The following is a 13834-nucleotide window of genomic DNA, read 5'->3' on the forward strand; positions in this document are numbered from 1 at the left end:
GATGAGGCTCTGAGCAACCTGGTATAGTGGAATGTGTCCCTGCCCATGGCAGGGATGTGGAATGGGATGATCTTCAAGGTCCCTTCCAGCCCAAACTATTCTATGATTATGTGATTCTATCACTCATCACCACTCAGCCTCAAGCTTGGGGCTTCATAACAAGACTTTTTGTTTCAAAAACACCACCACTTTCTGCTTCACTCCTGGGCAGCTCGATGCCATATGAGGTGGGGCTTTGTTTAGATGTGCATCAGAATCTTTTTTTAAAGGGTGGAATCATCCTGCAAATGAACTCACACAGGAGCAAACCCAGACTTCCCAAAGCTGACTTCTTTGCTGTGTATTGCAAGTACTCACTGCAATGACTGTTTTTGGGATTTTATAGGAACATACTTGCTCTGTCCTCCTCAGGTGTTCCCTTCTGTGACAGTGGTGCTTCATGTGGTGCTCACCCCTCAAGACTCTGCTCTCTGCACTTGGTGGCCAGCAACCCTCTCAATAAATATATTCTTGCTGTGGTGCATTTACAAGATCTCGTACTATGTCATTCAATTATGGGGAGCCAAAAGTGGCTCCCGTTAAGAAAAAAGTCCTGTGTGTTAAAAACGTGAATATGCTCGGGGGTGGATTGGCACCTTGTTTCCATTTCTGGTTATATAGCTGCTTTTGAGAAGGGTGGAAGAAAGCTCAACCCCAACCTAATACAAAATATTTTTTGTTCTTTCCTGCCCAGCCATTCTCCTATTGCCACACTTTGTGCCTTTCAGACCCACTGATGTGGGATATAGAAGCAAGGCAGGGACATCTTTTCTCTCCAGGCTGGTCCTAATGGCACAACTATCATATGAGTGAGGGCAGTTTCTTCTTCCTTCTTCCCAGGGATAACTCCCAAGCTCTCCCCTTCCCTAGGTGTAGCAACAGAACTGGGTCTTTTCCTTGGCATTTTTGATCCGAGAGGGCCCATATTTAAGGCTTTAAAAGGGAACAGGACAAAAAATGAAATGATATAACAAGAGGGAACCAAAGTAATTGTCATCTCCCATCAGCTACCAGTATTCTTTGAAGCATGACATTCGATTATCCCGGTCACGAAAAATGCCTGATAATACTGAAGGATATTAGCAAGGCTCATAAATCAGTGTTAAAAGATTAAAAGCTTTTAAAGGATTTTTTGTTCCCCTCAAGGAAGGAAACCCAACTGTCAACACCACAAGCTCACCTTTGGTTCCATCTGTTGACTCTTTCCATGTCATGAACCAGAACGATTGACAGAGCTTCTTCACGGCAAATTTGGGCCAGAACATCTCACTTTATCCTCTGCCTCCCAAGGCCGTTAAATGAGGTGTGTGGTGACACCTGCACGACTCATTGTCAGCTTTTGGCAGCCCAAAATGGAGCTATAATGTTTCCAGGTTGGTTTCCAGGCTTAGATGGGTTGGGATTACAGTGTCTATGAGGATCCATAATGTTCAAACAACCAGGACATCCTTTGCCATTGGATTTCACAATGGTTTTTATCATGCAAAATGTCTCTTTCAGGTGAGGGAGTTTTGAGGGGGTCACTCAAGACACTCAAAGGAGTGATGCCATGCTCAGAAATCCACTGTGCTTCTGCATCCAAAGATTTCAATCAGGATTTTCCATGTTCCCTGGCGACAGTGTTTAAAGCCTGTTTCATTGTGTAAAACCAGTGCTTACTTTTTAATCCTGTTTCAGATTCACATTCACTCAATACAGTTGTTTTTTGTTGGTTTTTTTTTTTTTTGTAATCCTCACAATATACAAGGACTTTTAATCAACAATTCAAATCTTTCTTTCTAAAACAAAAAACAAAAAACAAAACAAAAGCAACAAAACAAAAAAAAGAAGAGAAACACTGTCCTTTCTCATCACAACAGCACTACCAGAGTTCCCACCACAAAAATCTGCAAAATATTTTGCAATTTTTAATTTCCATATGAAAAAAACTTTGTTCCTGAAGAGAATTTCTCAGTGTGGCTCTTTGGGGGCTTACCAATTTGACTGCTGCTGGCCATTTTCTTTAGTAGAGAAGGTAGGAAATACTTTAAATTTGGCAGCACGTTGGATTCTCCTTCCCTTTCTCAACATTTAATTGAAGCTACTTAGCACTATAATGTGTAACATATGACCTTCTTGCAAGCCCTAGTTACACTGCTCATTAGTCTGTGTACTTTTAACAAGATTTTATTGACCCGATGGCTAATAGCCCACTTAGAAATATCCCTCCCTTCCAGCGTGACTGCTTGTCAGTAATAGTAGCTGGATTGCAAAGAGAAATCCTGCAGTTCAAAGCTATTCAAAATGAGGAGGGGGGAGAGCAATATCTCAGTTTGTCCTTCTGCTGCAATGGAAAAAAAAGCTTGCTATCACCCCCCCCCCCCTTTTTTTTTTTTTTTTTTTTAAATTTCTGTGCCTGGTGCGCACACAGCTCCCAGTGAGGATTTGGGTTCTGCTGTGCTAAGGCAGCTCTCAGAAAACAGCAGCCTAAGGAGCTGTGACAGGCAGAGGAAGCACTTCTAAGTCCTGTTTTCCAGATGCAAAAGCAGAATGTACAGCCTTGCCTGCAGTCCTGCGGAAAGCCAAGGGCAGAGCGGCACGGTGAGCTCGGGCCCCTGCTTGTCAGATGCGCATTTTCAGCTCACTCCCGAGCATCCTTTGGGCTGGGACAGGGGGACCAAGCGCTGCACCGGCGGCGGGGGAGCGCTCAGCCGCAGAGCTGCTCCTGCACAGCGGCGCACCGAGCGCAGAGCTCCCGGAGCGCTCTGCAGCCAGCCGTGTCACCCCGGCACGGCATCCACTGCCATGAGAGGATGTCGAGTCAAGGGCTGTCACTGAGTTTCTCGGGGGGGTGTGTGAAAGGCAGCCTGGTTAGTTTAGGTGGTGGGACAGCCTTTATTTTTTGGGGGGAGGGGGTTAAGTTTTTACAGGGTCCAGGGTTGCAGGGTCCAGGGCTGGGTGCTGATGCTGAGCTGATGAACTTCAGACAAAAAAAAGCTGCTATATTTTTCACTGGAAGAAGACCCTCTCTTTTTGTTTCGTGTTTCGATTGTTTCATCCGGGAGTGGCAGAAAAAGATTTTTTTTCTCTTGCTCAGAACTTCACCAGAAGTTTCTCACAAAACTTTCAGCATATATGATACTAAAATAATAATTAAAAAAAAAAACCACCAAACCAAACAACAGCAAAACCCACCCTTGTGCCAGGCGAGACAGGAAATCTGTTTGTTTCTTTGCGCTTATGTTTCCACGGGGCTGGTGAATGCAGCCTGCTAACTAGCTGTAATTGCAAGCACTGCCAGGGGTAGAGGATTTTAGAATGGTCTTTACTCTAGTAAAAAAATCAAAACCAAACCACAACACCCTCAAAAAACCTCACCTCAAACAACAAAATATGAGCATAAGTAAAGGAAAGGGAAGAAGATATAGAAACCACCAGGGAGGTCAGGTGGTTAAGTATTTTTGGACTGCCAAGGTGGTGATCTTAAGTGAAGATAATGTATTATGCAGTGGAAAGCTAATGAGACCAGGTCTGTTAAACACGGGCTTGGTGTTACTTAGCTCTGGAGTGCTTCAAATTACACAGGCACGGGTTGTATTTGATCACCGCTGCCGCCCTGACAAAGTGAGCAGCAGGCTTTTATATAATGTAAGTGATCATATACTGTGGGGAACAATCCTGTGCTGGCAGGGGAGGCCAGCTGATGGCATAATGGGTCTTTTCCATCTCGAAGTTGTGTGATTCATCAATTAAACGAATTCGGTGGGATAAAGCGGCCTGAAAGGGCACTGTCCCTGCCTGACGAGTAACCCTCCCAATCCCAGCCACTCCGCTCGGGATTTATCCTCCACCAGCGTGTCCAGGGGGCTCCGGGTGCGCAGCCCCGTTCAGTACCGAGGCGGGCCGGGGGGCTCCGGGCACTGCGGACGCAGCCGCCGCCCTCCGGGACCGCAGCCGGGGTCCGTGCGGGATGTCGGTCCCGCTTCGTGCGGGATGCGCGGCCCCACTCCGTGCGGGATGTGAGGCCCCGCTCCGTGCGGGATGCGCGGCCCCCGCCGCGGGGGAACATGCGGGGGCCGAAGCTCTGTCCCGCCTCGGCGCGTCGGGAAGCGGCTGCCCGGCGCACCTGTCCGGGCTGCCCGGGATGCCGCTGGCTCCCGCAGCCCGGTCCCGCAGCCCCATCCCGGGGCCGCCCGCATTGCGTCGGGGGCGCGGCGCGCAGCGTGCGGGGGCGGCCGGCCCGGGGGCAGCGCGCATCCCTCCCTCCTCCGCCGGCCCCGGCCCCCGGCTCCCCCGCCCTCCCGATCCTTGAGCTGCACCAAACAGCTCTCAGGTTTCTGCTGATACTGCAGCGTCAAGAAATGGCTCGAGTTTGCTCCTCGCTCTTATGCGTTCAGCAGCCCTCTCGCTCCTGCCGCGCGCGTCCAGCTCCTGCCTCCTCCTGCCTCCAACGCTGCTGCTGCTGCCGGGACGAGCCAAGACCGACTCCGGGGATGCGGCTGCAGGGCTGCGGCGCTCTGACATCTCCCCCGCCGCCGCTGCCCGGCGCCCGGCTGCTTTTCCAGCTCTCCTAAGGGGAGAGAGCCGGAGAGCCAGCGGCTATCTAGGACTCCTTGATTTTATTGACTAACTCGAGCCTTTTGGAAAAGGTACTTCGTGCTCTTTTCCGCGCACACCCCCCCCACCCCCCACTGCGGTTCTCAACAGAAACTAATTAAACCCACTCGCCCTTGGTGCAGCCTAAGACAGTGTATGAATATTTCAGTGTCTCGCAGGCAGCCCTGTAAAGCGATCGCTGTGTTATAAAGAGGGGCGCAAGAGGAGGAGGAGGAGGAGGGTTAAGTTTGCTGCGGTTTTTGTTTTGGTTTGGTTTTTTTGGATGCTGCTGCAAGGCGACTTGACGCATTCCGGCACTGGCTCCTACTCCTGAGCGGCGCGTCTTCCCCGGAGCAGGTAAGGAAAAGCCCCTACTCCCTGCCGCTGTTACGCTCGATTTTGGACGGTTTGGGTCCGGGATGTCGACCTCCCTCCCCTCGTCTCTCTCTCTCAGTTACCTTTAGCTGCTGCAAAGCAGGAGAGGAGATGCTTTGCTCCCCCTCTCCTAATCCAACACCCACCCCCCCACTCCCCCCCAGTTGGTGTGATGAAGTTGTCAGTGCTCAGCTGAATCTCCACAGCGGGGAGCGCGGTGCTCGGGAGACTCCTTGCAGGAGCTGACCCCGCTGAAGTTGCCCGGGAAGCCCTCCCAATGAGTTGGGGGCACCTTCCTGCCTCGGAGGCCTTGGTGCATGTCCGGGGATGTGTAGGAACGCGTAGAACTCCGCATGTGCTGCCGTAGTGGGCAGAACGGGATGTTCCTGCTGGTGTGAAAGCCAATCCATTGCGCCTGAGTGTGTGTGTGTGTGTGTATGTGGAGAGGTCTGGGGGCTGGTTTATTCTCTTTCTCTCCTCCCTGGCAGCCTCCATCCTGCAAGTGAGCTTTATGCCTTCAAAGCAGAGTATTTCCATCCCTCCCTCCCCAGTGCAAAAGAGGAGAGGACCAGGGTGGTGGTGGTGGGGGGAAGGCACAGGCAGGTGATGGAAATTTGCTGAGTTGGCATTGCAAGGACTCTCCTCCCAGGCAGCCCGTGATTTATATATTTATTTCTATATTTATTTATTTATTTTATGTGTATGTGCGTGTGTGTGCGTGTGTGTGTGTGTGGTAGCTTCGTGACAGCAGCTGCGGCGATGGTCGAGCCGGCGAGAAAAGTGGACGGATCGAGTTAAAGGCTAAAGGAGACGGCTGGGGAGGGGAGCCCCAGCCTGGGGGTGCACTCCATAGACCTTCAGCCTCCCGGTTTGGGGGACAGGACCCCTCACCTTACCTGCCCTCTGCCCCCCCTAAAGGTACTTCTTCCCTCTTTCTTCACCCTCCCATCATCCCTGATACCTCCCCCTTCATCCCTCCTCTCTTTTCTCCTTTTGGGTATTTCCATCCTTTAGGCTCCACATCCACCCCTTCCTCAAGCTCCCCATCCCTCCTCAACTCCCCCACCCTTGAACCGCCCTGGGTCTCTCTGTGCTCCCCCATCCTCCTCCTCCTTCTCCTCCTCCCTTTCCCTCACTTCTCCCCTGCCCCTTGGTCCCCTTTCCTGTGTGCCACCATGACCGTGATGGCTGGAGAGAACATGGACGAGACTTCGGCGCTACCTGGCCACCCCCAGGATAGCTACCAGCCCGCTGCCCATGACGACCACGAGTGCTGTGAGCGCGTGGTGATAAACATTGCGGGACTGCGCTTCGAGACGCAGCTGAAGACTTTAGCCCAGTTCCCCAACACGCTGCTGGGCAACCCCAAGAAGCGCATGCGCTACTTTGACCCCTTGCGCAACGAGTACTTCTTCGACCGCAACCGGCCCAGCTTCGACGCCATCCTCTACTACTACCAGTCCGGGGGGCGGCTGCGCCGGCCCGTCAATGTCCCCCTGGACATGTTCTCTGAGGAGATCAAGTTCTATGAGCTGGGCGAGGAGGCCATGGAGAAGTTCCGGGAAGATGAAGGATTCATTAAAGATGAGGAGAGACCCTTGCCGGAGGGGGAGTACCAGCGCCAAGTGTGGCTCCTCTTTGAGTACCCAGAGAGCTCTGGGCCGGCAAGGGTTATTGCCATAGTCTCTGTCATGGTGATCCTCATCTCCATCGTAATCTTCTGCCTAGAAACATTACCTGAGCTGAAGGAGGACAAGGAGTACACAGTGCACCGCACTGACAACACCACCCAGGTCTACAAATCCAACATCTTCACAGATCCCTTCTTTGTTGTGGAGACCCTGTGCATCATCTGGTTCTCCTTTGAGCTGGTGGTGCGCTTCTTTGCTTGCCCTAGCAAGACTGATTTCTTCAAGAACATAATGAACTTCATTGACATTGTGGCCATCATCCCTTACTTCATCACCCTGGGCACCGAGATGGCCGAGCGGGAGGGGACTCAGAAAGGAGAGCAGGCCACCTCCTTGGCCATCCTGAGAGTCATCAGACTGGTAAGAGTCTTTCGAATCTTCAAACTCTCCCGGCACTCTAAGGGCCTCCAGATTTTGGGACAGACCCTCAAAGCAAGTATGAGAGAGCTAGGTTTACTAATCTTCTTCCTCTTCATTGGGGTGATTTTGTTCTCTAGTGCGGTATATTTTGCTGAGGCTGAAGAACCTGAGTCTCATTTCACAAGTATCCCTGATGCTTTCTGGTGGGCGGTGGTATCCATGACCACTGTGGGCTATGGTGACATGTACCCTGTGACAATTGGAGGCAAAATCGTAGGCTCCTTGTGTGCCATCGCTGGTGTGCTGACAATTGCCCTGCCTGTACCTGTCATCGTGTCCAACTTCAACTACTTCTACCACCGAGAAACAGAAGGGGAAGAACAGGCTCAGTTACTTCACGTTAGCTCCCCTAATTTAGCATCTGACAGTGATCTCAGTCGCCGCAGCTCCTCCACAATCAGCAAATCTGAGTACATGGAAATCGAAGAGGATATGAATAATAGCATAGACAATTTTAGAGAGGCTAATCTCAGAACTGGCAACTGCACTGTAGCCAACCAAAACTGCGTTAATAAAAGCAAGCTGCTGACTGATGTGTAAACAGAAAAAAAAAACCCAAACAAAAACAACAAAACAAAACAAAATCCCCACTCACAGCTTGAAGACTTTAGTGACACAGTCACACTTTGTAGATGCTTTACTGATAGTCTTTGAATGCTTTATTTACCTCGTAAATGCATTGTTGCATTGCAAATCTTTGCTCTGCGATAAAGAAGCTTCCAGGATCCATGAAAGATAAAGTTTTGTTTCTTTTCAAAAAAAAAACATTTTCCACCTGGTAAATGATAACCATTTGAACTAGTTTAGTTTTAAGCCATTATGACGCTACACCTAAACTTTTCCTGTCCTATCTCCTCTTTTTTCTTTTCTTTTTTTTAATTTTCTTTTTTTTTTTTCTTTTTGGATAAAGTTATCTTAAACTAAGCAAGACAGTTTTTAGAGCTATTAAGCATATGCATGGATTCCAGTAAAAATATTCTACAAAACTACACAGTCGCAAGGAAGTGCATCAGATAATAATAGTTAAAAAAAGATCCGCCAAAACCTGCGGCGAGCGTTTGCCGTGGTGTTTATGAAGGAGTGCAAATTTTCCTTCCACCCCCTCTGTGAAAGATTCCATCCTTCCAACCTACAGATCCACACAGCACCTTATTAAAAAACCTTCTTAAGCCTGGTCTCTTTTGCTGTCCGTAGAAGAACTATCCTAAAAGGAGAATAACAAACAAAACTGAAGACAAAACATCTGCAATGCTGCTAAGTTCTCTCACATGCAGATGATATAAACACACTTTTCCGCCCATCCCCATTCGGAACTGGATACAAAACTCTAAGCCCCTCTGTTGCAAGATAGCACAATGGAGTTTAATATAAGCATGTTTGAATTTGATACTATTTATTTTATGACCGCATGCTTGAAACGTTACCTCAGACTATAGCAGATAAGCTTTCGTTTGAACTGAATCTTCTAAAAATAGGTCCTTCCTCCTCTCTTTTGTCATTTCTTTTCTTTTTCTTTTTGATTTGCATTCACCAGAAGTGCACTCCTTAATTTATTAAATCGTTGACTAGTAATTTAAAGTACTGTATTTAAGTGCGTATGTTAGTCAAATGGGAACAATAACTTTTGGAGATCAAAGCATGTTCAAATATTCAGCATTATGGCCTATTTGATTAAAGTGTAACTTGAATTAATTAGTGCATGAAGTCAATGATAATAATAATAATAATGATGATAATAATAACAACAATAATGATAACAATAAAAATTAAAAATAAAATGCGCTTGATAGACTGAGGGCCTGAACGAACTGATTAGAGAAACCTGATTGTTTTCCTGCATTGCTTAGGGAAATGTGTTGGCTTTTGTCCAGGCATTGTCGGAAAGGAACATATCCCATCCCTTAAAGGGAAAGCTATATGGAAAATTAAGAAGTCAAGTTATATATAGCAACACCTAAAAACCTAGTATCCTCTATAGATGAAAGGTGCAGATGCATGCTTTTTGGTGCAGTCTCAGAATGTAAATGAAACTTATCTATTATATGCATCCAAATTGCAGCAGCTGGTTTCTTTTGCAGTCATCAGTTGAGACTTTTTTTGTATCCCCCCCAAAACTCACTGAAGAGACTCGGCAGATTGATTGAGAGAGTTGCGCAGTGCCTTTATCTTACACCCCCCAAAATTGCTGAAAGTGCCTCCAGGAACTGAGCGGATCAGAGACACCGAGAGAATGGACAAGGAGTCAGTCCACTGTCATGAGAGTCCGGTGCTGTCTACTGGTGCAGCACAGAAGGGTTTAGGGATGGAAAGATAGAGTGTGGGTAAGAGGGATGCAGAAGAGGCGGGAAGAGACCTCCAGTGCCCATGGAATACCTTCCTTCCCCAGGCAGTCTGATGCTGCAGGGCTCTGCATTGGCTTCTGCCGGATAACTCGTAGTTGTGTACATGCAAGGCTTCAGGTTGTTCATAGAGGCATCACTAACATCACTGTATCTGCCCACCCTTTTCCCGAGGTGGATTTTTGGTGGCTTGTCCCTGCAGGGCAGGGTGTAGGAGGAACAGCATTGCCCAGTCAGGCAACCAGACTGGAGGAGTGTGCTCCTCTTTCCCTTAGATTCCCCAGCAGGTAGATGGGAAAGGCTTTGCAGGGCCCTCCCATCCCTGTCTCCTCCATCCCCTTTCAGATCTTCGATCCTGTCACAGCCTTTGAGCCATGTTCTTCTTCCTGGCCCCTGGTCTTACTCTGCTTCCATCATTTCCTGGTGAGAGAAGCAATGCTAGGAGAAGGCATCTTCTGCAACATGCCAGCCTTGACTGCTAGGCCCTGGAAGATAATAACCTTTGATCTGAAAGAACGTAGGCACTAATCTTAATTTTTCAAATGGACGAGGTTGAGGATCTTCATTCTGCACTTAGCATGTGGCCAACTGCTGTTGAACACATCTCCTTCCACGCTGTACAGATCCTTTCCTCCCCTATCTTTCTGATATATGTATATATGTGTATAAATATATATATGCATGTCTGCTCCTGTGTGTGACACATACATATGCAGACACATGTATATATAAAATAAAATCGAGGCACTAAGAGTTAAAAACCAACCCTAACTCTGCAGTTACGCACAAGCTTGACCTGCCAGGTTTCCAGAAAGACTTGACTTTATTTCTCACTGTGTGACTTCTGTGAACCTTAGCGATGAGGAAGATCAAGAACTGAGGAAGCTCTAACTCCTGTGCAAGAAGTGCAAAGCATCAGATGAAACAGGGCATTACATCCTCTAGGCAGATGTTGTAAAGCTTCTTTCCTGTCCCCTGCTCATGCCCTCGCCCACTGTACACCTCTCTCCCCATTAAATTCCAGTGGTCCTGATCTTCCCAAACTCTTGAATCGTAGGATATGACTTCTGATGTCAAAGTGGACTTGAGTGCTGCACTCAGCTTATAAAACCACCATCTGACTAAACTAAACAGCATTAATCAGTTCAGTGCTATGGAACTGATGATCAGAAGGATGCATGTGGGAGATGAGGCCTCACTTGGGTACCTTCTGCCCCTGCTGGATGTGCACACCTTAATTGAATGTGCAGAGTGATGATCATTGTGCTTATGCACAGAGAAAAGTGCTGCATGCAGTGATTCTTTGTCAGGAGACTGGGACAGATCATAAGAACTCGTGGTTTGGGGAGCCTGAATGTTGCTTTGTCCATTTATAGCTCACTGCAAAGGATCTCAAACCATATGGAGTACAGGAATTAACCTCATGTAGCATAGGCATGCATTTTTGACAAGTTTGACACAAAAAAAAAAAAACAAAAACAAGGTTCTCACTCCCTTTACACAGGAGTGCTGAAATGTCTTTGTGAGCCTGAAGGTGCACTTAACAAACTGCCTGTTCTTATCAGCAAGCATCCTTTTTTATTTCTTTATTTCCTTCTTTTCTTTTTATATCTCTTTTTTTAAAAATTTCTTTTGGTCCTTATGTTTCTTTTTGCCACACGTAGACTCTAAGGGTTTTTTTATGTAACTGGAAGAGGGCTGAAAATGAGCTGATGTCTGAAAGCGTCAAGAGAATTCCTTTGGTAGGGACCTCCTGGAAGCAATGCTGGACAGGGAACACAGTGGATATGGCAGACTTTAGCTTGATGAGGGGGAGGCAGCTTTTCCAGCAGAAGGAGTCATTCCCCAAGCCTCCTCTACCACCCGCTACTCTGTGCTTCTCTGTGCTTCTTAGCTGGTCCTGCTCAGCTTTTCCATCACCCGCTCAGGGGAAGGGGTGAGGGAATTTACCTGGCAAGGGCAAGGCAGCAGCGCACTGCAGCGCAGAGGCAGGGATGGAGCAGAGAGTCAGTGGGCAGGAATCACATAGGCTGGTATCCCTGCCAGAATTCCCCATCTGGTTCTACCATACTTGGCTCTAGAGCACTAGGGAGAAGCAGAGGAGCAAGGGCGAGAGGGAAAATGAGGGACTCTGTACCCTGCTCCTTCACAGAACCGAGGGGTTGCTGCAAGACTGCTGACAGCTCAAACCCTCTGTGTGGCAGCTCCAGCACGGGCCATGAACTGGATTTAGTCACCTTCATGAGGAAGTTCGGGTGCAGTAAGCCAGGCTGTGAGCTCACAGCATCCTAACAAAGCCGTGCAGGTTCCCTGCATGGGGTGTCCTAAGCATTATCTCCGCCGGAGACTTCAGGAAAGCTAATCCGAATTCATGAAAGGTGTGCATTTAAAGTAGATTTGTTAAACTGCTTTAAAGCCCAGCATGGACATTCTGTTGCAGTATTAAAGCAACCTTAATCTGATTTGGAGTCATTCTTTTTGAAAGGGAAGTAACCTGAATTGAATTAAGGCTGCTTTAATTCCGAACACAATGGGGCTTAATGCAGTTTACCTCATCTGCCTCACAAGTCCATTCAGGCAGATAAGCCTGTAGTAATCATTGGATGTACTGGAAGTGACCCCACTGTGCAGGGGGTGCCCACATGCACCCAAACTCTTGGTACACAGGTGCTGCAGATTCACAGCCTGGCTTACTGAGGGGAAAACTAACACTTGATCCTGCTGCCAGTTCTGGTGAGTCCCTCCCTTTGTTCTTGGCTTACATCTTTGTGAGGATAATCCACCCTGCTGCCTTCAGGGAAGCTGAAAACAATTGTGGCCCAAGGAAATTAATTTCCACTTCACAAAACTGCACCCGTGCTAGCCTGATGTACTGTTAGTCCCACGGGCAAGCACTTGTGAGACAGAACAAAGCACTGGAGACAGGACAAAATTCAGCCAAAGTCTTCTTGTTTGCAGCAGTGTCTTTTTGCCCACGCAGAGATTTCGGAGATCAGACCCTTCTTAGCAAACCAGCTGTGTATCATTCATTGGAGGCTGCAGCGGCCCAAATTGGCAGCAGGAGCAGTGGCAATTTGAATTGACAGGGTTTTTTCTTTACTAAGGGACAATCGTTTTCATTAGGCAGAAGTACAGGAAGTTAGTTCCTACTGTGAGAGAGCTGAAGCCCAAGTGTAACCTAAAAACCTGCTGATTTTAAGGAACTGAGGGCGAGTTTCACTTTTCCATAGTCCACACTTGAACAGTGCAGTTTCTTATATGCACATTTATTAAACAAAACACAACCAACACTAGGTCAGGAACATCTGAAATTTATTAGAAAGAGGTGGAAAGAAAGGTGTATTTTAGAACAAAATCTTCTGCATACATATGAAATGCACGGAGAGAACGTATTCCTTTCCAAATGCTACCTTGATAACTGTTGCTCGAGGGGTGCCATCCTGGATTAATCTTTTCCCCTAACCTGAAGAAGAGGGAGGTACTGCAGCTTTTCCAGGAATGGTCTGATCCTGTAGGCTTCCAGCAGCCTGATGCCAGTGATCCTCAGAGTAATTTCAGACTCATAGGGATGCAGAGTCAGCTCCAAGGTGTGATTTAGCCTCTGTAGCCGCAGAGCTGGATGGAATTGGAAAGCTGTCCTTGCAATTGCACAGCAGGGCAAGTTTGTCCCAGACCTGCCTCCTGCAAGTCTGGAACAGGCTCCTTTTCTGAGATGCTTTAACCAGGGACCTACACTTCAGTTTTGGTTGGACTTAGTTCAAGCTGAGTTTCTCTGTTTTCTGTTGTTCTGGCTTTACTTAATCAGGTGTAGGGAATTTCTTTTTCCTGAAATGCTTATCAAGTATTCTTAAAGGTGTCAGTATTTGTATCTGCAAAAAAAACAAACAAAAAAACAAACAAACAAAAAACAAAACCAAAAACAAAACAAAAAACTACCAAAAACCCCACAAAACAACAACAACAACAACAACAAAACTTCAGGGTGTTCTACAGTTTCACTCAGTACAGGTGAACTTGCCACTGGTGAGGTCAACAATTTATGCTGTCAAGGCATAGCATGCTTTGATATTTTCAAAGGAAATAAAATGAAACTGAGGTCTTAACTGAAATTTGTCTCAAGGTTTCTGTTAATATCTATGTAATTCTGTATATTTTACCTGTTCACAGGCTCTAGCAAATGTCACTACAAGTTATATTTAAAAAGAAATCATCTTCCATTTCTAGTTTCTATAATAAAACTAAGACACTGTATTCAGTTCCTTTAGGTGCATCAGTCTTTGATTGTTATTGTTTCAGTGACATTTCTATAATGTAATTGGGATCAAATGTATATTTTACTTTTGTACAAAAGTAAAAATGATATTTTTATGACTAAATTCAGCAAACCCTTACCTA

The 13834-nt window shown here is 47.2% G+C and overlaps 1 protein-coding gene across 3 annotated transcripts; it reads left to right on the forward strand.

Annotated features, from left to right (window-relative positions):
• The first annotated feature begins 4311 nt into the window (after positions 1–4311).
• On the forward strand, positions 4312–13324 carry KCNA1 (potassium voltage-gated channel subfamily A member 1). Of its 3 annotated transcripts, none has more exons than XM_040062541.2 (3): positions 4312–4971; positions 5727–5907; positions 6004–13324. In XM_040062541.2, the coding sequence occupies exon 3, from the start codon at positions 6165–6167 to the stop codon at positions 7638–7640; it is 1476 nt and encodes a 491-aa protein (XP_039918475.1). In that variant the 5' UTR covers positions 4312–4971; positions 5727–5907; positions 6004–6164; the 3' UTR covers positions 7641–13324. The 3 variants fall into 3 exon arrangements, with proteins under 3 accessions (XP_039918475.1, XP_039918474.1, XP_039918473.1); XM_040062540.2 differs by lacking the exon at positions 5727–5907 and having other exon boundaries at positions 4318–4667; positions 4784–4971; XM_040062539.2 differs by lacking the exon at positions 5727–5907 and having other exon boundaries at positions 4318–4971.
• Positions 13325–13834: the final 510 nt, after the last annotated feature.

The sequence above is a fragment of the Hirundo rustica genome, chromosome 4 (assembly GCF_015227805.2).
Source record: "Hirundo rustica isolate bHirRus1 chromosome 4, bHirRus1.pri.v3, whole genome shotgun sequence".
Classification (NCBI taxonomy): Eukaryota; Metazoa; Chordata; class Aves; order Passeriformes; family Hirundinidae; genus Hirundo; species Hirundo rustica.